The sequence below is a fragment of the Aphelocoma coerulescens genome, chromosome 1A (genome assembly GCF_041296385.1).
Source record: "Aphelocoma coerulescens isolate FSJ_1873_10779 chromosome 1A, UR_Acoe_1.0, whole genome shotgun sequence".
NCBI classification, from domain to species: domain Eukaryota; kingdom Metazoa; phylum Chordata; class Aves; order Passeriformes; family Corvidae; genus Aphelocoma; species Aphelocoma coerulescens.
Genome location: NC_091014.1, coordinates 8,075,802 through 8,100,474, shown reverse-complemented (window position 1 = coordinate 8,100,474; position 24,673 = coordinate 8,075,802). Strand labels below are relative to the sequence as shown.

The 24,673-nt window shown below is 41.0% G+C and overlaps 2 protein-coding genes across 2 annotated transcripts; both read right to left on the bottom strand.

Annotated features, from left to right (window-relative positions):
* Positions 1-167: 167 nt before the first annotated feature.
* On the bottom strand, positions 168-10,799 carry SUV39H2 (SUV39H2 histone lysine methyltransferase). The gene is made up of 7 exons (XM_069035282.1): positions 10,733-10,799; positions 9,559-9,704; positions 7,938-8,609; positions 5,880-6,026; positions 4,205-4,334; positions 2,686-2,801; positions 168-1,798 (listed from the first exon to the last, which is right to left on the bottom strand). Exons 1-6 carry the CDS (start codon positions 10,749-10,751, stop codon positions 2,692-2,694), a joined length of 1,224 nt encoding a protein of 407 aa, XP_068891383.1. The 5' UTR covers positions 10,752-10,799; the 3' UTR covers positions 168-1,798; positions 2,686-2,691.
* Positions 10,800-11,758: 959 nt separating this feature from the next.
* On the bottom strand, positions 11,759-23,568 carry HSPA14 (heat shock protein family A (Hsp70) member 14). Its single transcript, XM_069035205.1, has 14 exons — positions 23,494-23,568; positions 23,294-23,374; positions 23,106-23,188; positions 22,030-22,078; positions 21,148-21,241; positions 20,936-21,026; positions 19,701-19,805; positions 18,972-19,133; positions 18,414-18,569; positions 17,105-17,207; positions 15,214-15,426; positions 14,649-14,822; positions 13,712-13,782; positions 11,759-12,423 (listed from the first exon to the last, which is right to left on the bottom strand). The coding sequence occupies exons 1-14, from the start codon at positions 23,548-23,550 to the stop codon at positions 12,345-12,347; spliced, it is 1,518 nt and encodes a 505-aa protein (XP_068891306.1). The 5' UTR covers positions 23,551-23,568; the 3' UTR covers positions 11,759-12,344.
* Positions 23,569-24,673: the final 1,105 nt, after the last annotated feature.

Genomic DNA, 24,673 nt, shown 5'->3' with positions numbered 1-24,673 from the left:
GCAATTTTCTGCCAAACTCATAAAAACAGTAAAAGGAGTTTTAAAAGTGACACAGTGTCCCATTGAGCTCATTTACTGACTGCAATCCAAATACACTGTGAATATGTAAATATAAAATACTGTTCAAGGCTCTTATGTTGGAAACTGGATCCATGGGTTTCCTTCAAATAAATACAAAATACTGCTACCTCCCAGAACACAAATTAACGGTTCTTTATTTATGGCAGAAGATAACACACATATCCTTAACAAACAGCAGCATTATTCCAGTGCTGGTGATAACATTCTCTGCCTCTGGAAAAGGAGACACTGCACTCCAGTACAACTGCCACAACTATTACCTTCTAAAATGCACCAACTTGCAATATTTAAATCAAACTGGGCAAGGGGAGAGACAGAGGCTGGGGCCCACCCTGTGCCCTGGCACAGGTGAGGCTGGAGTAAGGAATCCATCTCTTGGAGCAAGGAATCCATCTCTTGCCGCAGCCAGTCCGTCCTGCAGGGACAGCGCAGGCTGCAGACTGCAGCAGATGAAGGAGCTGGAGACTGCAGATTCCATCCACATGGAATGCACTGCTCACTTGAGCTACATGCAAGAGAAAGCACTAATGATTCTAAACGATGCAAGATCATCTAGAGTTTGCTGACATTAAAGCTCCATATTCCACTTTAAATTAAAAAAAAAACCATTAGAGATATGGCATGATAAAAACTGACAAGACTCAGCAGTTATCAGCTGTGTGGATACAGGGGAGCCTGACCACATCAGATACTTCTAAATCTAAGCAAACTTTCTCCTATTCATTAAACAATATAAAGTCTCTATTTCAATGTGTATCTCTGTATTGTAGATTACAAAACTCACACAGCATTTCCAGTGGCCCATGCTCTTCACCAAAAGTTTAAAACTGATTTTGGCTAGTAGCATATAAAATGTCATTTGCTACCAAAGAGCCAGATCTTCAGTACAAATGCAACTGTGCTTCTTAAGGAACAACATTGAAATGCTCTTTCTGAAGTGCTAGTAATTAACATGGATTTAAGGCATTTTCTAACAAATTAAGTAAACAGTTACATGCTGGGTACTTGACTTCATTCACCTGAGCCAACAGCTGTGCACCTTATAAAGGTAACTAGCTGACCTATGATACATAGCCAGCATCCAGCTATGGAGCATCCATTTATGGAGCAACATTTTTCTGCCTGACCCTGTCAACATTTATGTGACTTGTAAGCAATATGCAAGTTTTACGAGCTTTGAATCCATGAGAATAAAGCATTTGGATCATACCTAGAGCATGGACCTTGGCTGTAACTCCACTCATCACCCACCTCAACTGCTCTTCAGTGGTTTTGAAGCCAAGCAAAACTTAGCATATGTTATGAATAGATTGAGACAACTTTAAGATGATCAGGAAAAAAAAAAAGATGACTCAAGCAGCTGAAGAACAGCACATTTCTCAGCCTTTACATTCAAGAACATCTTACAAATGTCTACAGCAAATGGGTATATTCACCCCTAGTCTAACTTCACTGAAGTTAACATTTTTGCAACCAGTAAATACAGGCCTAGTATCTTAGAAGTCTGTCACTAGGTAAAAAAGACACAGTATGTAAAAATAACCAAAACCAGTTGTGAATATACATCAATCCCAGGGCTCTTTTGCACCTAACAGATAACAGAGCATATCTCCACAATGCATTTGCTTTGTTAGACAATGGGCTGCTCTCCTTAACCTTTTGCTATCTATTTCCAAAGTGTAGCCAGCAACTTGTTTCAGCCATGACTGCCAAATTTCTGCAATGAAAACAAACAGTGAATGTTACTTCTGACAATCCCATATTTACAAAAGCTCTGTGGAACTGCAGTCCTCCTACAGAATCTTAACTAAAAATCAGAGCATAACAACTGAAAAAATTCTACATAACACTAGCTAAGAAGTTCAAGTTTTACACCTGGGATCTGTTAATACCAATTACAGAATCACAGAATCAATTAGTTTGGAAAAGACTTTTGAGATTATCGAGTCCAACCTATGATCAAACACCACCTTGTCAACCAGACCATGGCACTGAGGGGAGATCTCACTGTGCTCTTCAACATCCTCACAAGGGGAAGCAGAGGGGCAGCTACCGATCTGTTCCCTCTGGTGACCAGTGACAGGACTTGAGAAAACAGCCTGAAGCTGAGTCACCCAAGGTTTAGACTGGATATCAGGAACAGGTTCTTCACCCACGGGGTGGTTGGGCACTGGAACAGGCTCCCCAGGGAAGCAGTCACAGCACCAAGCCTGGTAGAGTGTTTGGTGTGACTCTTGGAGATGGTCCTGTGCAGGACTAAGACTTGGACTCGATGACCCTTGTGGGTCCCTTCCAATCCAGCTTATTCTGTGATTCTATGAATGTTCAAATCAAGGTACATTTTAGAGTTTTCTTTGCATACATTTTACTGCTTCCTAAACAACTGTTCTAGAAAAATGAATTTTTAATCCCCATTATCAGTTTTGTATTGGCTTGAAACACTACAATCTCTTTCTTTGGCCTATTCCATTTCAATTACAAACACAATGCCTTGTTTCCACCATCCTTATTTATATTAGATGTAAGAATACTTGAATATATGTGTGAAAGAAGAGTCTTCTTAAAACACATTAAAAAAAGAACAAAATATTTGACTTTGGATACCCGAACTCAGTTGAGATAACCTCTGCAACACACGGCTCCACATTTACAGACAGTTCTGATCCTCTTTTTGGATGGGCTGAGACCTTCAGCAGAGTCTGAAGTCAGATCTATTGAACCTGCAACACAGATGAACACAAGTCAGGAAGTTCTAAAAGACAGACTGAGATCATGCCCAGTATTCAAACAGCTTCTAAAGGCCTTCTAACACCCCAGTTCAAAGAGTTGTGTGTGAAGCTATACTCAGATTCTACTGACACCCTTGTTACAACTACTTGTACAACACCTGGCATACACATTGGAATCCAAAACTCCAACTTCAGCTTTGTAGCCCCCAGGTATCCACAAGGATCAGCTGAGAGTGCAGCTGGCCTTCACTGGCCTTCAATGTCAGTGTCACAGACAACACAGAGAAAAAAAGATTTTTAAGGATTCAAGATCAATTTGGCAGTGTCGTGGTTTAAGCCCAGTTGGCAAACACCACACAGACACTCACTCACTTCCACCCCAGTGGAACAGGGAGGAGAATCAAAAGTAAAACTTGTAGGTTGAGATAAGAACAGTTTAGTAATTGAAACAGTAAAATATTGTAATAATGATGGTATTCTGATTATGCTGATGCTATTATTATTATTAGGTGTAGTAGTAGTAAAAGAAAAAGCCAAACACAAGTGATGCACAATGCAATTGCTTACCTATGGCTGACCAATGCCCAGATACCATCCCTGAACTCTGATCAGCCCCTTCTGGATAACTCCCCAGTTTCTATACTGGGCATGACATTCTCTGGTGTGGAATATCCCTTTGACCAGTTCAAGTCATCTGTCTATGCTCCCTCCCAGCTTTTTTTTTTTACATTTTTCTGAGTATCTCCTCACTGGTAGGGCATGAGACACAAAAAAGTCCTTGACTTGACAAAATCACCATTTAGCAACAACCAAAGCATCAGTAAGTTATCAACATTCTTTTCACATTGAATCTAAAACACAGCACTGTACCAGCTACTGAGAAGAAATTAACTCTATCCCAGTTCAAACAGCTGTTCCAAAGGACCTACATCTACAACTGAGGCCTAAAGACACCAAAACCCAGAGACAAACCTATGGTCCCTCATGCTGCTGAGATGTTACAACTGCCTTAGTAACTACCACTAGCAGATTACCTAGAAAGTAGTTTACCTGAAATGTCAATTTGAATAAAGGAAAGCTTTATTTAAGGGCAGCCTGACCATACCTTTGAGCATTCCTGCAAAAAGCTTCAAAATCATTTGCTTCACCAGACAATCCAGCCACAATCCCTGATGTGCTTGGAGCACCGAGGGAGGCAATGCACTAGAGATGCAGGCAAAAGCTTCTGGGTGTGCTCTTCTCTGCCCTACACGTCATGAACAATGACTGTTCTGAAAGCCAGAGCTGTGTTAGGAAAAGCCATGCCTGAGCTGAAATGCTACCATCAGTCAGGCTGCATTAAAGCCCACCAGCACCCCAAAACTCCCACAAGAACCATGTTAAAATGTGCAGACCTTTCATCTGATAGTCAAAGGTTAGCTCTTCTCCAGCCTTGATGGTTCGGGTAGAGAACAGCGCTATTCGAGGAAGACGCAAGTCAAGGTTATCAATAAACACATTGAAGACTTGAAGATTTGGATCACACTGTAAACAAAAATTAATGCAGTTTCTGTTTAGAAAAATTAACACTAGACTTCACAGAAGTGTTTAAGTAAACCAAGGTCACAGGAAAGAAAGAATGGGTTCTTGTCTCAGTGACAGAAGTCTGCAATTAAGTTATCTTCTGAAATAAACAAACTGAAATAGTGTTCCAGGAGAACATTCATAGCTCAGATTCAAGTCCTTCCAGGAGGGTAACCTTTACACAGTACATAGCCTACACTAATATGCAACAACCTATGAAAAAAAATGGCACCTTCAAAGATGACAACAAAAATGATGACAAAGTAATTAGAACTACATTCAGAGGCTAGTATGTACTAACAAAACCCACAAGAAGAATTAAAGTTGAAAGAAAATTAAAAACAACCTAGTGTTTCAAGCCTCACACACTCTTTAGTCTGTACTGATGTTTAAGCATAGCTTCCAGGCCAGGGATAACATCTTCATACTATCAATGAATTTCTACTGTCAGCTGCAAACCTGCTTGGCTTCTGAATTCCCTGCCATGGGCTGGGTGGTAGGAGAAGGGTGAAGGTCACTAAACAGGAACTAGAAACCACTTCAACATTTTCTCTGGATTAAGTGTCAGAAGTCAGCAGTCCCCAAGACTCTTAAAATCTGCATGTTTTTTTGTTCTTTAGCAGTGAAATATATCACACATTAAAGAATCAGAAGCAAAGTTACAGACATTTAACTTTACACTGAAGACTGAAAATACTTTGCTCCCATTTGTGAAAGTGAAGAGCAACTGTCTGCTTCTCCCTGGCAAGCCTGCATGAAATACAAGTATCATCATCTCACAAACCTGAAGACATGAATTTTCTGTATTTGTAGAACACTGACTGCATACCTCACAAACATTGGATCAGTAAGAAATAAAAATTTTTAGTTCAGGAATCCTTACAAATGTAGCTCAGCCTTCTTGCTTTAGGTACTTCAGTTGAACTTGAACAAAACACTACAAAAAATTGCTCATTAAAATTTACTTTTGAGTTCTCTGGCAAGTTTAGATTAGGAGGGAAAATTACATTTCTCCCCTGTAGATACCTAAGAAAGCACAGGAGTTTTCTCTTTTTCCTCTACCAAACGTGCAGGATGAAATTCAGAGTAACATTCCATCCTGCCCAGCTACAAAAGAACACATCAATTCTTGTCATCTATGACTCCTAGCTAATTTTATTAAGGACCTGTCACATGTTAAGTATTTCACATACTCGGAAAAAACACACCCAAACCAACCCTATTTTGGTTGTCTAGAACTAGCTGATTCAGTGAAAACTCCAGTCCTATAGGATGTCCACTTCAGGCAGCATCTCTCTCCCAGATTTTTGTAGGCAGTCTCAATCCAAGTAAGGCCAACAATTCTGTTCTATTTATTGCATCACCTGATTGATTGGACTGTGCTGGCATGAAGCAAACGACTCCAGAAAAACTGTGAATATGGTAAGGAAACGTTTACAGTAGAAGACATTTCTAGCACAATTAGGATAATTCTCCAAATTCTTAGTATACAAAACAAGGTCTTACACTGTGGTTCACAAAGTGGGACACATTTCCATATCGAGCTGCATCTACTGTAAATTCATCTGAGTCATAGTCCAAATCAAACAAGTATGTATTTCCCTGGTTGTCATAGAGCTGGCCTCGCCTCTCTGCTTCCTCACTTGTAATCACCTAAAAAAAAAAAAAAAAAAAAGAAAAAAGAAATCTGCATCATATTATTAACTACTACTAAATCAAAACAAAAATCACAATCACGTTAGAAAAATACTTAGTAAAAAATACCACTGTAAGTTTTTGATGTTGAAATAGCATTCCATCTAATGAATGAAGAATAAGAGGACATACAGCTGAACTAATTAGCGACTGAGACTTCTCTGGATGCAATTTGTCTACAGCTGATGCACAGCACTACCTTGTCTCTGGAAAAAAAACCATATCAGCACCCTCTGTTAACAGTTTTGATGATGACAATATAATCAACTGTTTCTACCTGAGGTTTCTATATAGCACTTTTTCCATAAGACCCAGAAAGCCTCATTTCCTTCACATAAAACCAAGATTCGACCTTCTCCCTTTGCACAGATGATCAACAGGTATCGGTCTTTAAAACCCAGCCACATTTACAGCCTTTCATTTCCTCCTTCCCAGAAGCATTTCTTCCTGCTATTTTTGACTGCAATGAAAGATCCTATTCATGGCAGCTCAGACAGACATCACTTCACAAAGCTCAATCTATTCAATTAGGCGAGCGTGTCACTGTCGACAGAAGAAACAGCTTAAACAACTTCATCTGCAGCCTGTCACATTAAACACACTCTGTTGTGCAGATTCAGCAAAGAAATCATGATTTTGCAGCAAGAGAGATACAAAATGTGATGAAATTGGACAACAAATCCCTCTAAAATCTGACAGATGAGATTTGAGACCTTAGCAGTAGGCATTAAGTAGATTCAGGTGAAAAGGTAAATACATACTCTTTCCTTTAAGCAACAAAATTACATAATCACCTTTCTGCATTAACAGAGATATTTGGAATGTCTGACCTCTTGCATATTTAAAGGAAACCTATGAACATGAGAAATTAGAAGCTTTGGGGCAGAAAGCATGGAGGAAATCTACTTCAGACCATAAACAGTGTACAAAGGGACAGAAGGAAATACTTTGAGTCAACATAGTAGCAAGGCAGATTTGTGGTAGAAATGCAGCACTGTAACAGAGAGGCTGCTGGGAACTGCTGGTGTGAAGAGCTCTGGAACAGGGCAGAGGCTGAACCATATAAACAAACACAGGGCAATACAAAATCTCAAGAGGAAGTCAAGGTCTGTGTTTTATAACATAAAAGTTTTCCTTGAAATAGTATGAGATTGAATAAACAGATAATGTCTGTACTACGAGTCTTATTCTAGCTGTTAATCGAAACTAATAAATATGCTTGGAAATACTACCTTAGAAGTTCAGACAAAACAGAAAAGGGACCGACAAACTGTGCAGGCAGTTTCCTAACAACTGCTTTGGGAACAGCAAAAACTCCAATAAAGATGAACAGGGAAGAATGAAGAATATGATTGCCATGAAAGAAATTAAGGACTTGCCTTTAGAAGCACTATTAGGGCATGTATCTAAAATAATTCTTTAGTGCCATATGAGATAAATATTCTCTTTACATTTGACCTTTTACAACTGCTCTGGAATGAAGGAATGTTCTGGACAACATAATTTTGCTGTCGACTTGAATGTCTCTTTATCTCTCTACTCAAAAGCAGACTGATTTACTATACAGCAGAATTACAGAATATCCTGAGTTGGAAGAGTCCCACAAGGATCATCAAGTCCAACTCCTGGCCCTGCCCAGGACATCCCCAGGAATCACATCGTGTGCCTGAGACCATTGTCCAAACACTCCATGAACTCCATCAGGCTTGTTGCCGTGATCACCTCCCTGGAGACCCTGTTCCAGTGTCTGACCACCCTCAGGGTGAAGAAGTCAAGAAGTGTTAAAACTGAGAGAAAGCTCAGTTAGATTTTACCTAACATTTCCTTGATGGTATGTAATTCACCTATATGAGATAAATACATACCTACCTCTCCAACATACTCCATCACAAAACTGTTTGTTTTAATTTTCTGGAGGGTTTTTACTCCCCAGCCACGGCCATTGTTGGTTCTGAAGATGCAGAGGGAATACGGGGTCCCTTTCTGTACGATCCTATTCGGGCAGTCAGGCCCACACCTACAATAGGAATTGCACTCATAGATGGGCAAGCCAGGCTGGATTTTTAATTTCTTACGTTTATTGTAAGCCAAAATAAACCCAGCCTCCTTTGGACAGCACTTCTCAGCAGGGCAGTCAGCACATTCACAGCCAGTTGTTATTCCATTGAGCACATTTATTCCCGGAGCAGGTTTATACTCATTAATGTAGTAGAAGTCTAAAGGAGGGCCTTCAAGATCCACGGTGTTTTCCACCAGAATCATTGCTTTATGATTCTTTTTCCTGTTGAGTTCTTCTTTCCATCTCTGCAGAGCTATTCTTTGTTTAGCCTTCTTTACAATGTAATCTGCAATTGCAGGTTTCAAAGCTTTAACATGGTTTCTCACTTTCAGTGCTTTGCCTTCTCTCACCCGAGACAAGTATTCATTCTTGTCCCTAAGAAAGTTCTGCAGAAGCAGAGGGCAGTTCAGATGTTTCCGAGGCTCCCAAGTATTTGAAGATTCTGGCCATCCTTTCCATTTCACAAGATAGTATGCTTTGCCCTTGAAATACAGAAACAGATACAGATTTAGCCAGAGTTCATGTTGCTGAAATCCACCATCACAGAGCACACAGACAACTACAAGGGCTCTGGACTTAAGGATCAGCACACAGGGCAGAAGGCCTTGATGTCCCCATAAACATTACAACTGGGGAGAAAGAGAAAAATCAGGTTTTTTGTTTGCAAATTAACTTTTAGCACAACTTTGCATATTTTACATACCATCTTTAGGGGCAAAGAAATAAAAAGCTGGGATGAATTCTGATTGCTAACGGCATACCTGGAGGAAGAGGAGGCTAGTTTGTCAAGGCAGGTGCTAAGTTATGCTAACCTGCTGTATGACTCATATGCACAAGCAGAATGCAGTTGTATCACATACAGAACAAAAAAAAAAAAATCCAAAATTTAGCAAAAAAAAGTCTAAACCCCACTACTGGTCATATCAACCATCCTCCCAGATCAGTAATTAATTTGATACATGTAATACTGTATTTACAGTGAAGCAGCATATGTTTTGCACGTATTTGAAAAGGACAAATAACTGTAACAAGGACAAATCCTGAGACCGAATTTCACAGGAATCCATTTGCAGCACATGGCCCTAATTATTTGTTAAACAGACTAAAAGAGTCAAGAGAGAAATACACATGGTTGTCTGCAAATAAAGGGAGAGGCATCATAATTCATACTGAGCTATCACTTAAAGCATCAGCATCAGATAGGCAAAGGTGAAACATTTCACATTCTAATGTCTGTAACTTCCACATTACTGAAAGTAGCAGTTTACACCACTTTCTGTTTACAGTTCAAAGTTCAAAATATATTTAATTTGATGCCAGAAAAAGCTTTGTCCTCACTGCCTGCTGTTTTATATTATGAGCAAAACTATCTTTGGCTTGCTTCCAAATTTCAGCTGAAAGAGTGATCAAATTGGTCTGTGTTTCTCTTACCTCTTCTACCTTGTAGTCACACAAATATTCCACCTCATAACTCTTTAGACTCCTGTTGGTGATTCCAATGGATTTACATCTGAGATTTTCCTTCCTACATAATTCTTGGAGGGTCTCAAGTGAAGCTAGACATGGCACATACCAGGCTACAATAAGAAAATTGGTAAAGAATCCTATTTAATGTCTCAGCTAAATTGAAATCATTATGCCTCATCCCAGAGTCCCCACATTACCATTTGTGACAGCAGTCCACGAGTCTCTTGTACAACTGCAGTGTCTTCAACTCAACCCTTCTCTAACAGGTCAAGCAAAGCACGTCAGTGATTCCCTCCCTGCATTTTTATTCGGTACAGTACGTACACTTATAAAGAACAACAAATATTTTGGAGGGCAGAGACTTCCACAGGTGAAAGCTACACTAAGAACCGAGCAATTTCTCTACAATTACAGCATCGCATAACTGAACTACGGCAAGCAGGAAACCTCCATTCTTTAATAAGACCGCCAAATTTCTGTAGTCAAGCGCAACTGAGCACTTGCGATGCAACCATGGTGACTGGACGAGGAAATAGAGACCCACCGCCCGCATCCAGAAGGATCGCAAGTGCCCTGTCAGCCAGGCGGATTTAGAGGGACGAGACACTCCGCAGGGCGGCAGCGCCCGGGAAACACCGGGATCAAGGGGCTGGATGAAGTCCAGAGCGGGAGCCGCCTCCCCCCGGCCTCCACGGCGCTCTCCGGCCCCGGCCCCCGGCGCAGTTCCCAGCGCAGGAGCAGGGGAGGGGGCAGCGGTGCCTCTCCCGCGGCCGCACCGGGACCCAGCGCCTCTCCCCGCGTCCCACCCCCCTTCCATGTCTACCGCAGGCACCTCCCGCCCTCCTCCCGCAGCTCCCCGGGGGCAGCGGACAGGACCTTCAGGGAAGAGGGAAAGACCCCCAGCCCTTCCCTCCCCGCCCCGCCAGGGGTCTGTGGGCAGGGGCGGTGGGAACGGTCCTGACGGAGCCGGGCGACAGGGACCGGGTAGCGGCTCCCAGCGCCGAGAGCGAACGGGAGCCTCCCCGCCCGTCCTCCCCCCATCCGTCCCGGTCCCCCAGCGCCCGGAGCAGGGCGGGCAGAGCCCGGGGGTGCGGCAGAGCCCCCGAGGGGCCCCAGCCCCAGCCCGCTTCCCCCTCACCTCCTCGCCAGCCCTCCATGTTGGGGGGGGCGGGCCGCGCTCGGGCCGCGCAGGCTCCGCCCCCCGCCGGAAGGGGGCGGAGCGGAGAGGGCGGCTCGGCGCGCGCGCGGCTCCGCTCGTCCCCCCTCCCCCCCCGCTTTCCCGCCTCTGGTGTGAGGGGCGCCGGGCGGGAAGGGCTGGGAAAGCGGGAACGGCGGGGAGAATGGCTGAAATGGAGCGGGACGGAGTTCCAGCCATTGCTCTTTTGTTCTTATAGAGCTCTGCAGTGCCTGGGGCAGGCGGGGGAAGCGCGAGGCAGCTTCGTCCCCGGGCAGAGCTGAAAGGAAGAACCTCGGAGAAAGGGTCCGGGTATTTCTTGTTAAAAAAAAAAAAAAAAAAAAAGAAAAAGTTTACTATTAATGTAGCTTTGACAGAATCACAGAATCGATTAGTTTAGAAAAGGCCTCTGAGGTCAGTAAGTGCAACCTATAACCAAACAATACCTTGTCAACCAGACCACGGCACTGCATGCCATGTCCAGCCTTTCCTTAAACACCTCCAGGGACCGTGACTCCACCACCACCCTGGGCAGCCCATTCCAATGTCTAATTACCTTTAATGTGAAGAAATTCCTCTCACTGTCCATCCCAAACCTCCCCTGTCACAGCTTAGGAGTCAGCAACCTCTCATCCTGGCCGTGGCTGCCTGGCAGAAAGAGCCCGACGCCCCTGGCTACAACCTCCTTTCAGGTGGCTTTCAAATCCCAGGTAATGGAGTACAGCTCTCTTCAAATCCACACAGGTATTCCTTGCTCTATTTTCTCTGATTTTTGCGGCTCTATTGTGACACTTTCAGTATTTTACAAGGTAACACACTGTTGTAAGAACCGAACTGTTGCCCCTTAACCTTAGGCTTAGACCCTCAAATTCCATAACCACACTTGCCTGCCCTATCTTGTTATTGAAAAAACCTGCCAGCTTATACCCAGACAAATGTATGACAATACAGATTAGAACAGTGCCACACAGAATGGAGATTGCCAGGATCTGCATAAAAAATGTATTTTAATAACATATAAATAAGCACATTTGACTTACATTTCTCAGGTAATATCACAAAACCATTTTACAGAAAAAAAACTCCTGAAAAAAAAATTAACTTGCTCAAGAGGCCAGCACAAATGGGCTCCACCTTCATGGTTTTGGGCAATATCAAGAACACATGGGATTCCAGTACAATTACCAGGGAGGGGATTTTCACCAGTCTGGTTCTTGCTGGTTCAAAGCTATGCTGCTGCAGCCACAGATACACTGGTGGAACGGGTACAAGACCTGATCAGTCAAGGAAAAATCTTCAGACTACGTAATATGCTTGTTGCTGAACCACAGGCACAAGCATTTGTGCTTTGCATTTTGTAAATCAAGTGCTGATAATTCAATAATCTGCTGTCCACATGTCTTGACTAACGTTTTGCACCACACTCCAAACAGACTTGGGGGCAAATTAACATTTTACTTCAGTTTATTACAGTCCTCTAAGAATCATGAGAGACATCCCAGAGAGTCACTGCTTTGGCAGACAAGCCAGTAAGAGACAAAAATCAAGTTAGAAAAATGTTGCCTTCCAAAATGGACTATGATGCCACTTCAACAGTGATGACTTCACACTTTCCAGTATCTTGATCCGTGCAGGTAACGTGCAAGGACCCATCCCTAGATAAAAGAGAGGATTATGTTTAGGATTATCTCCACAACACTTACTATGTTACTGCATGTTCCAGAGAGGATAAAGAGTAGTCCTCACACAGATGAAGGGAAGACAGATTAGCATCAAAATATTCAGGGACAAACATGCTTCAACACAGATGAAACTGATTTATGAAATTAAGTTTTTATTAATTAATTAAGTTTAATTAATTAATTTAAATTAAGCGTTTATGTATGCACTTCTTGCCCTTAAAGCATCTATCTTCTCTACATATGCTGGAATAGCTGTTTAAATCTTGCATTCAAATATTGCAATTGAGTTTATTTAGTAAAGGTTTGTAAACAGAGTATGTGGTAATATTATTCAAAATATTCACTGTGAGAACTCTAAGTAACAGCAACAGATTGATAAGCATGCCTTGCCATAGCACAAGAACTTGACTTTTGAAGTGTAAGTAGTCTTTAAATTCCAAAGATCTCCTTCAACTAGGAAAACCTTAATTTTCAAAATCTAAGAATTAAGAAACAATATTGAGCCCTACTTCAGCTAGGTATACACAAAATACTTAGGTAGAAATAGATGTTCTCTGCTGAACTTCCTCTCCCTTTTTCACAGAAATATTACTTAAACCTCCTTTAAAACAATGCTGTTTTTCTGCACAACAGAGTTGCATCTATAATCCCCAAAATGTTTTCCTTATCAGTGCTCAGTATAAATCTCTGTGTGACAAACAAGGCATTTTAGCCGAGGCCTATTAACAGGCATTAATATACCTGATAGCCAATATAAGGAAATGAAGTATTTTGAACTTAAATAGCAAGTAGAAATTTCCTGTGGTGCTGTTTCTCTGCTTAACAACCCTGCCTCTAAAAGGACAGAGCCACTGTAAATTCTACAATCCTTCGTAACTGAAAAAGGCAGAGTCTCCTTCAGTTTTTCCCAAGAGTGTGGGCATTCAGCAAAAGTTCCCAACCCACTTCCACAGAAGTCTGGGATCCTGACTGCTCTCAAGCGTGGTTAAACTGATCAACTGTTCAGAAGTTGCTAAAAATAACCTACACCATTGTATTAAGCTTTGTTTCTTTAGGAATCGAACAATGACAGCACCAAAGGTATTGCAGAAATCCCACATTTCTACAGGATGTACCCCTGCTAGGACAGTACAGTCCTGTGACCAATAAAATGCTGAAGTTTCTCAAAACAAAATTAAACACTCTGTAACAGGAGCAAAGACTGCTTGTCAGAAGTGCGACATAGCAGGGTAAACAGCAGAACAACAACTGGTTTGGGTACCTTTTCATAGTGAGAACAGTTAGTATATCATGTAGGCCATCCTCCTTTTTATCTAAATCCTGTAGTACAATCTATTAAAAGAAAAAGTTTGATTATAATCAGGTTCTCCAAGTTCTTGCACAGCAGTTCAAGGAAAGTGACACAACAGCTAAGATGTGCAAATTCACTTATTTTTAGCTATTTGCACTATTGTTTCTGTGGTTTGGTTCAGGATCTATCCCTCAGATAGCTGAAGTACCTATCACTCCCACAGTGTCCTTTAGGATCAGCACTGTAATTATTAGGTAACATCCCTTCCCTATCCCCTTTAAAGGTATTTGGGCAGAATTAAGGTGGAATAACAGTCTTCTTAAATATTCCATCAATTTCAGACACATCTGCCCCTTCCCTGAAGTTTTCCAAGGAAAACACATCATCACTGTTTCAAAAAAGCTGTGTTTGTTCTCTCTGTAGGTTGACTCCTAAACCAATAACTTTAAACCCTCACTTGATAGAATCATTTCATCTTACCACTGTGATAAATGTAATTCAATATTTAATATCAAGATCCTGTCCAATCTAGAAAGAACAAAAAGTAATCAACACATCAGCTATGCCATTTTCCTCATCAGTTTTATTTTTAAAATGTTGGAGGATCTGTGCACTACTGGAATAACTGGTAAAGATCTCTCATCCCAGGTGATCTTATTACAGTAGTGCCAAGTATGAAACCCAGCCATTAAGGAATTCAAAGGGGAAACTTCAGTTTCTTTATTAAGTGTTTGAATACTGTGCATGTACAAAAGAATGAATCAAGACCAATGCCAAGGAGATGCATGTCATTATTATTTTCTAACAAGTTTTGGTAGCAGTGGGATTGGTTTCCATTTTTTTCCCAGGTCCAACTGATTTCCAGGTGGTTGCTGTTAAAAGAGCACGTGAGTGTGCACATACTCACCTGGGCAAATTTCTCTTCTTCATTCATGGGACTCTTCCCCAATGACTCGTACAGCTCAAGGCACACAGAGGAAATATTTCCAGGAGCATGCAGGGTGTGCTGCCTTCGAGCTGGCAGTGGTGTCCCCGACGGAAACAGCACTGTGAATTTATCAGCCCCTGACTCGTCTACTCCCTTAAAAAAAGAAAAAAAACAGAGTTCACATCTGTCTTTAAGTGCTTCACTGAGCTGGAAGTGTTACAACAATGCTCCACAAGAAAAGAAATCCAAGATTCATTCCCTCTGTCACATTTACCATCACGGCAAGTAAAAAACCCGACATGCCTACAAATAAGAAATCCAGCTATTGCAACATAGATTGTATCTTTCCTATCTCCCCTTTAAATCCAGTTTTTCTGGTCATTTTTTTGTCAATAAACCTAAGTTACCATGTACTGCTGATCTATAGCAAATGTGCAGAAGTAATAATAAAACAATGCTGTTTCTCTAACACCAATCATACATAATTAGTGTTACATATTCACTGCAGCAGTAAAATTTTCTAATATTCTAATTTTAGACTTACCTTAAGAAGAATATCTTTGGCAGAACACTCAATGAGTGCATCTTCTTCTAACAAGGTATTCTCTTTCCCTAGCAGAATTCCTGCCTCTATGGCTGCACCAATGGGAATAACTTCATCTGGAGGAATTGAATTCAGTAATTCCACAGTTGGGAAAATATCTTTGATCAGCTGCTGTAGCTTTGGGATTCGAGCAGACCCGCCACAAAGAACTACCTGAAAAACATCAAAATTATTTTAAATCTTTATTCTGGCAAATAAAACAGACAGGTCACACCCTGCAGTGCAGAAATGCAAACTGCTCTGGAATATTTTATTATCTGCAGTTGTTTAAATAAAAATTGATCTAATCTTTGGTTGAGACTTCTAATATTTTTGGCTTTGAAATTAAAGGAAATATGATGTCTTTGAAAAGTTTCTCTTTCAGTTTTGAAATTAAAGGAAATATGATGTCTTTGAAAAGTTTCTCTTTCAGTTTTGAAATTAAAGGAAATATGATGTCTTTGAAAAGTTTCTCTTTCAGTTTTGAAATTAAAGGAAATATGATGTCTTTGAAAAGTTTCTCTTCCAGCAAGAATCACCTAGATAAAGTAACACTTTGAAAACTGAAAAATTCATCACAAAAAGAACATCAAGTTGAAAGGGACTGCCAGAGGTGATCAAGTCCAACCTCCTGGTCAGAACAGGTATAGTTACAACAGGCTGCTCAGGACCTGTCCTCCACAGAAACATATTCCACAGACTGTAGGCCCTTAATTCAGCATCTGATTTCCCTCATACTACAAATTCCTTTCCCAGAATCTAAAATTTTCCCATCTTGTAACTTGTGCTGCTTGCCACTCCCCCTTCCACCATGCACCTGTAGGAAGGAGCAAGTCAGGTTTTATCTGCAAGTCCAAGTCTTATTACAGTGACTTTGAAAATCAGCCAGATCTGGAAATAAAGCTAACTCTCACTTTTCCTCATGTAAAACATAAATCTAATTTACAACTCTGAATTTTTTTATTTTTACATTTAAAGTGTTCACTGCCCCTCATCCAAAGCATTAAGGCCTGAGATGAGAACCTAAAAAGCCACCTAAGAACCACTGCCACCAGAAAACAAAAACTGTTCTCTAAATGGCCTGGGATACTTCATTATCCACCAGTGAAACGGAGATGTGACTCAGCAAACACTAATCAAGAGTCTGAAACAGCACCAAGTGTCACTGAAAGCACCAGGCAGCTTTAGCTGCAGACCTCATGAGCCAATTCCACCAGCAATGAATGCAGCACCATTTGCCATGCACAGGTACAAAGGGGGTGAGATGAATTTCTTCTCTTACACCAAGGCAAGTGCCATTTGAATTAAACTACTACTGCCTGCTGCCTTGCCCACCATCTTTGGAATTAAAGCACTTCCCTGGTTTGGCACCTCACATGGTTTTTAAGCCAGCAAGGAGGAGCACAGGCACCAAGTGGACATGAAGCAATTTGTTCCACTTTGAATCAAAACTTTGCCTTTCTCCAGAAGTGTCAGCAAACCCTAACCAAAGTTCAATGAAGGCAGAACGAAGTCCACAGACTGAACTTAAGGAAGGTACTCCTCAGCCTGAATTTGGGCAGAATTACACAAATACACCAAACCAAGACAAATCCTCCCCCCCCCCTACTCAATATGCAGCCGTAAAAACACACAACTGAATCTGACTCTACCTTGTACTTAACTTCAAGTAACTGAAATGAAAGCAACTACAGCAGTCCTAAAGATCTCGAGTCTATAGATTCAGTTGGATCCCAGTTAAAAATGCTTAAACATATCATTAAAATCTCCGTCTGCAAGGAAAACAGGCCCCACAAGTATTGTTCTTGAGGAATTATGAAGCATCCTACAGACAAATGATTTCTATTATTACCTTATTAATATCATCTGCTGTAAATTCGACTTGCTGCAAGAGCCTTTTAATTGCTTCTACACATTTATTAAAAAGTGAAGAACAGATAAGTTCAAACCTGGCCCTAGAAGAGAAAAATAAAAAAAAATTCAAAAAGTATCCTCTCATCCATTAAAGACAAATACCTGAAATGGAAGAACAATACTTTTTAGAATATGGTTAAGTTCTCCAGCTGGTACTAAGGGATTTTTAAAAAATCATGTTTTCCCATTATTAGCCTTCAAGTAATTTTTGTTGTTTTGGAAGTATCTGTGCTATCAATTCCATCATGAACACCTACATGGAATGCACATTCATTCTTCTCCAGTGTACTCTAGAGAAAAAAAACCCCAGTATTGTTGTTTTGACAACACCCAGTATTGCTGTCTTGACTTTGTGAAAAAATAAATTAAAATCCTGGAACTGCTTCATGATCTTTAAAATGGATACAAAGACTCAATTTTTAGAGGCAAATCAAGCTGTGTCCTGATTTTCACACAGGGAGTAGATTAAGCAAATTGAAAAACAAACTTGTGTTTGCCTTTGTCTCTTTCAGCTCTGCAAAGGAAGTTCTATTCTGCACAAATACAACAAATCAAAGTCTGCAATACTGATCCACAGGACTGGCATCCTGATCCAGAAGTGAGCTGACCCCAGTTATACTGTATTGCTTCTCACACTTTCAAATATGCTGGGCCTTATTTTAGCAGCCCCAACTGCTGGAGTTCTGGAATGGAAAAGTCTGTTTCATTTTGCTAAAGCTGCTGCTGCCTGGAAGCGCAATCAAAGTGAGCTAAAAATCTCAGTAAGAGATCATCCCAAGGGAAAAGAGACTGAGTAGGACACAGCAGTACAAAAAAAAGACAAAAAACATCTTTCTACTCCAGCTGTCACCAAGAGGCAATCAAGACTTCCAGGATTCCTCTCATTCTGAATCTCATTTAGATGAAGAGTCCACAAGCCGTCTGTTCTTTACAGAAAGTACAACGAAAACAATAAGGGGGAGGAAACAGCCACCCTGATTCATTACAGTATCCATTCCACTCCCATCAACAACCAGACTCCAAAGATGGGGTGTCCTTGTGCCTTTTCACACTGTATTTTCTAACCATTAGGCAACACTGTTACTGCGACTGCCCTGACCACTACAGATTGTAGCATCAATATGAAACAACAAATCTGCCTTCAATCTTACTTCCTTCTCTAAAATAAACGCCACCAGAAATCAAAGCTTATTGAATGTCCATAACAGCACCTAGAAAGATTTCAGTAGCTTCAAGATCTGCCTTACCTGGACACATTGCAATCAAAATCTAATCCATCATACAGTGAATCTACAAAACAGTTTGCACTTCCCAGGGTTGATAAAGAATGTTTTGCAATATCAGCACTGTTCATTAACTTCATCATGGCTCTGGGATTTCCTCTAATATCATGTTTACAAGACCTGTATTTAAAAAAAAAGATGATACCAGTTTAAAGAGGCAGGAATTTGACTGATAACTCCTTCTGAAAGGAAAAACAGGTTAGAGATCTTGAACTCTTTTTGGTAAACACTTCAGTATTAACTACAACGCCACTACTGAAAGTTTACACACCCCTCAACACAGCAGAGTTCATAGCTGAGCCCTTATAGTTCAACGCCAGCTTCAAGCAACATCCACTCAAACCCAGGCATTTCCCAGTCCTCCTCCTCAGCCCCAAAGAACTGACTGCTCCTTCAACACCATCTTTACTTGAACCATTTCACTTACAGATAGTCTGCTAGATTGTTTTGTTTTCTTTACAGCAAGCACCAGATAACAAAGTTCCTGTCCTAAGAGCAACATGCTTAGAATTCAAATCTTACCTCTGAAATTCAGAAGCTAAGTGTTGAGCTAGAGCTTCTGTGAAGCAAACTCCACCAATGCTGTCATCTGTGTTTGTAGCAAGCACACGATATATTCCACTGTTTACTTCTATGACTGTGATAGAAAGTGACGTTCCACCCAGTTTATAAACCAGCACGTTGCTGCCACATCAAAAAAATATTGAAAGTAGAATTAATTTTGACACTCTGCCAAAAGATTACCAGCATGTATTGCAGGCTTTAATCAGGCGAAAAGTATCTGAGAATGGTAAAGAAACATCAAACAATAACAGAAAAGCTCAAACTGATATCAGTCTTTGCTATTTTGAAAGTGAATTTTCTCTATATTCATAAAGACAACCAAATGCACCTACTGAACCCAGGAGCTCTGCTTTAGTTCTTCCAGCACATGTAAAATGATCCCATCTCCCACAATTAAAACCAGCTCTGCCAAAATATGTTTAAAAAGGATGCATTTTTCTTCAAGCCAATCAGCTTATTGAAGTCGGAAACTGGGGACAAATCTTTAAAGACAATTCTCAAAATATAAAGACCAAAACAAAGGGATTTAAAACACTATAAAATTACAACTTCTAAATGCTTCTTGTCTTGATTGAGAGAAAAAAACAAAACAAGCCTTATGCTAAGGTAATACAGCATTCCCTCATTTAAGATTTCTCAGGATTTAAATACAGAAGCTTAAAAAGAAATAAAATATTAGGATTTTACCTTTTCCCAGTGGGTGAATCTTGGCCAATTCCATAAGCAAGGAGAGCTGCAGACGGCTCATGAATTAATCTCATAACATTGAACCCAGCAGCTGCAGCTGCTTCCCTGCAATGAGCCATAACAGCATTTCATTTTACTCTAATGGTCTCACTATAGTCACACACTATTAAGATTTCACCTGAACTACATATGCCACCTCATCAGACCTTGTTTATAGCATGGCATTAACAAAACTGAGTGACTGGAAAAGAAAAGTACCAAGAAGTTCGGTTGCTACTGTGTTCTTCAGGTAATTGGATCTGCTGGGTGCTTGTTGTCTCTCAGTCTACACAGCCCATAAAAACTGCAAAACACCCCTCAATCACAAAATTTAAAACCCCACCCTAAATCAAACTAGGTAACTTATCTTCAGGTGTGGTATTAAAAGTTCTTGATACATTATTTCAGCAAGAATACTGATTTGCTTCAGAATGAATTTACTGTGCCTCACTTGTAACATTTTACTTAGGTATTTTCTTGAAACTTCAGTAACCCTGGGACTACCCCACAACTTGTTTTCCTGCACTTTCAAGTTATACCAGAGCAATAGAATGTTTCATTATAGACACTGCAAATCCCCAGCTCACTGTTTTCTGACCAACTTTTAGGGGTGCTTTACTTATTTTAATACCGTTAAATGTAACAGCTTCTACACATCAAAAAAAAGCAGAAATAGATGCTGCCATTTATGCTAAGCTTTAAGCATACTTATTATGTTTTCATACAGAGAAATTAAGTGTTAGAGCAGAAGTGTTTCCAAACAGAATTTCAAAGTAGAAAACTGGTATGTATTCCACATCTGCGCTCTGACAAAGCAGACCTCAACAGGCCAAGTAGCACCACTTGGTTTGGGGAGTATGAAGGGCAGGGAGGGGAAATTATAGAGCAGGGTGAGAAACTATTTGCATTTCAAAGGGGTCACTGAATATCCTGATCTAGAATGATGTTCTATCCTTGATGAAATCAAAATTCTGTCACTTTAGTGATTCAGAATTTCCTTTTGGTGACATCAGTGAATTCCATGGGAAGTTTCTCAGCTCAGGATTTAATCTCTTGCTTTCCTATTTTCCCAGTTTAAATAACATCCCAGTATCTTGACTGATGGTCCCAAGCTGAAGTCCAGTAGCAGAATTCGCACTGCTGATCTCCCAGCCCATCTGCTTTAGGCACATAAAAAAAAACCTCAGTGCTCTTACCCAAGGGCATTTTTCTGATTCTCTCCAAAATCAAATGGTACTGTGACAACAACGTCATTCACATCTGAACCCAATGCAGACTGGGCAGTCTCTGTTTATAAACACAGGCAGAGCATGGTGAGCAAAAGCAAAAAAGAAAAAAAAACGACATCTTAAAAATATGAGGACAGCTTAAAAAGCTAAAACATGTTATAAATTTAATTATTATGTACCTTTCATTTTACTGAAAATTAGTTTTGCCACATCTTCTGGGTTAATGAGTTTGTTATCTATTTCATACTGAAGTTTTCCATTCTTCTCAATTACCTGTAAGCAAAGCCAACACACCTTTGTTAGACAGTAATTTGGTTAATAACAAAAAGTAATGTTTAACTTAGGTTCTGTTTAAAGTAAAAAGCACTGGACTGTGTAAATACTCTGCATTAGTACTCTACTACTAGGGAGTAAATGCTTTCAAGATGCTTATCAAAGATCAAAAAAAGACCTGCAGCATGTGACAGTCACAACAGTGACATTCAAGGACTTAAAGATTCCAGGCTTCCCTTTTCTATTGAGTTTTCCTTAGTACAAAAGCAATGTTTAGAACAAAAGTACACTCCTGGTCATATTCTGTAAGAAAACCCCCAGCTATTTATAAAATCACAACAATGTGAAAAATCAAGACCCAGAGAAAAACTTCTTTATGAATATATTTTCCAAGATAATTTTTCTCCTGTTTTGCAGAATTTTCCACTAACAAGCACAATCTTATGCAAATTAACTACTGACATTAAATCAAATGCTTAAAGATTTTTATCACAAGGTGCTGCAACCCGAGTATCTCTACCAGCTCTAAGAAAAACCACAATGCTACTACCTACATATATCAGGATTCATCCCTTTAGAGAATGGCCAAGAGATAAAAATTTTTCTGTTGGAACTATATTATGCTGGCAGATCTCAGAACATGGTTATCTACTGGATAAAAACAGAAACATTCCACATAGCAGCAAAGGGACCTCATATGATGAGAGCTGATCACTGCAGAACATGGACATGGCGTGGCCCAAACAATGACAAGAAAAGCATAAAATTATACAAATCATCATACTCACAGAGCATTTGCTTTCTGCAATATATTTCTTTGCCTGAGGGTCACCAGAGCTGCCCAGAAAAATGCAAAATATTAAAATAAATCACACGTTCAAGGTTAATTGCACACATTCATCTTGCTGATATTTCTTCTAACATCTCCAACACATCGAGCTATACTTGAACCAAAAAATCCTGTTCTCACTCTACAGACACAAGTATAGAGTAAAAAAAAACTCCAAACAGTTCTGCCTGCTGGCATCTTTCATTCTCCTATCCCCAAAACTTATGACTGAAAAAATACCTACTATTTAGAGAAAAGGAAAACCCAACACATTGTTTTAACCTGCTATGCCCCACAACCATTATAAAAGATTTCAGTGAAGTCCTGCATCTGAAAGTGCTGAGAAATACACCAGAATGGACAACATGAAAGGGCTGTAACACACAGCTGGGTCATCACTAAAAAGTTTTGTCACATCTCTGATGTTAAATCCAACCCAAGAGGTGTAGTTCTAGTGTCACTATAATTACCAGTGCAAATTATCACAGCTCCACTAACAGGCATCACAACAGGAACAGAACCACACCAGCGGAATCACAACAGGCACTAATCAATAGTTTCACTGTTGCAATAAAAGCAACACAAAGTTTCATGCAAACAAAACCATAGTAGATTTTACACACAGGAAAGCAATCAGGCAACAAAACATTGTAGTTAAGAAACTTAAGTAAGCATGAAAAGCATACATGCATTTGTTAGTATATTTCACAATTTCATTTCCAGAGACAAATTCAGACATAAAATACAATGTTTGTTCTCTACTTTTCTATTTCCAGAAGCATCTCTTTGCTGCTGGAATGAAATATAGGCTACAAAGTTCATAATATCAGCCTGGTCTAGGGGAAGGTGTCCCCGCCCATGGCACGGGGGTTGGAACGAGGTGATCATTAAAATCCCTTCCACACAAAAACATTCTGTGACTCTAAGACAACAGAATTATTTTCTTAAGAGATGTCTTCAGTATTAGTGCTGAGACGTTAAACCAGCTTCAATGGGAAAAATTTCTCACCACCCCTTTCACGCCCGTTCTCTTACCTTCGCCCAAGGATCTGCTTGACTTTCACTACAGTGTTTGAAATATTTCTTATCCTACTTTGCTTCGCAGCTAAGCCAACAACCTGAATGAAAAATAAAGGGAAAAAAAAAAAAAGGAAAAACTGAGTAGCAGACAGAGCCCACTCCCTTCCTCCTCCCCACATGGCCCTGCGGAGGGTCAGCCTCACCTCCTCGCTCTCCGAGAACGCCACGACCGCGGGAGTGACCCTGTCCCCGGCGTCGTTGGCGACCACGTCGGCGCGGCCATCCTGCGGAGAAAGAGAGAGGCACACCCGCGATTCGCCCCTGGAGGCTTCACCGCCGAGGGAACAGCTCGGACCGACGGAGACCCCCGGGCCGGGACCCCCAAGCGGCCCTTGGCCCTCACCTTGTACACGGCGGCGCAGGCACAGGTGGCGCCCAGGTGGACCCCGATGGCCGCCATCGGCCCCTCCCGCCCCGACGTGCCCCGCGCGCGCCCGCTCCCAGCCAATCCCGCGCCGCGTTGCTCCGTCACCGGCGGAGCAGCCAATGAGAAAAAGCGAGGCGAGCGGCGTCATCGCGCCTAGCAACGGGGGCAGAGTGTGCGCGCGGGGCTTTCGGCGGGAAGGGGCGCTGACGGCGGGGCCGTGAGGGTGGGTTTAACCCGGGGCACTCGGGCGGCGAGAAAAGAGACGCTAAAGTGCAGGAATTAGAAAATAGAGAAAGTAAAGTGGAGAAAGCAGCAGCTGTGTGTGTGGTCTTGAAACATAGATTTAAAAGAAACGTGAAGATTTTAGTTATAGGCTAGCTGTGTTGGAATGGGTGGAATAGGAAAGAATTTGAGCCCAGTGAGAGTTAATTAAAATAGTTAGGAGAGTTGGACCTGAAATAGGGTTTTAGATGTTCGTAACTGATTACCAAATAACTGATGATCTGTCATTTGCATGTTTGCCCAGCTGTGCTTAGAATGAGGAGTAGAAACATTGGTAAGTTGGTGTATGGAACAAGGACAATCACCAATTTCCTCCCTTTGTGGGAACCCATCCAAAAGTCATGCAAGAAGAAACTTACAGGTCACTAAAGTAATTAGGATTGTTAAAGTTCAGAGAAGCAAAAAGGTCAAAATGAAGAAGATGAGTTACTTCATCTTTTTTGGGAACACTGACCCAATTCAAGACCACCGACTCAATTCAGGACACACACTATGCATGCTTAATGACATTGAAGCTCATTTCCATATGAAGCAGAGAATGGGAGGTGTTAATTTTATGAGTATACATTTGTATTTTGGATATTCGTAGTATTTGGAAATAAAAGGTATCATGTTTGCTTGTGTTGGGGCCTGCGTCTTAGGGAGCTATCCCACGCAGTGCCTGGCGCCAAATAAAACATGCACTTTCTAACTCTAAACTGTTAGAGAGTTTTTGTCCGTCTCAGTTGGATATTGATATTAGATTGATACTCATATTTTGGTAAATCAGTCTATGTCTGTGCCACCCCTCGCGGTTTAATTGCTGGCAATGAAGCACATGCAGGGAGACGTTGTGAGTCACAGAACCTTTCCAACCTTTTCCATTAGGTTGGAA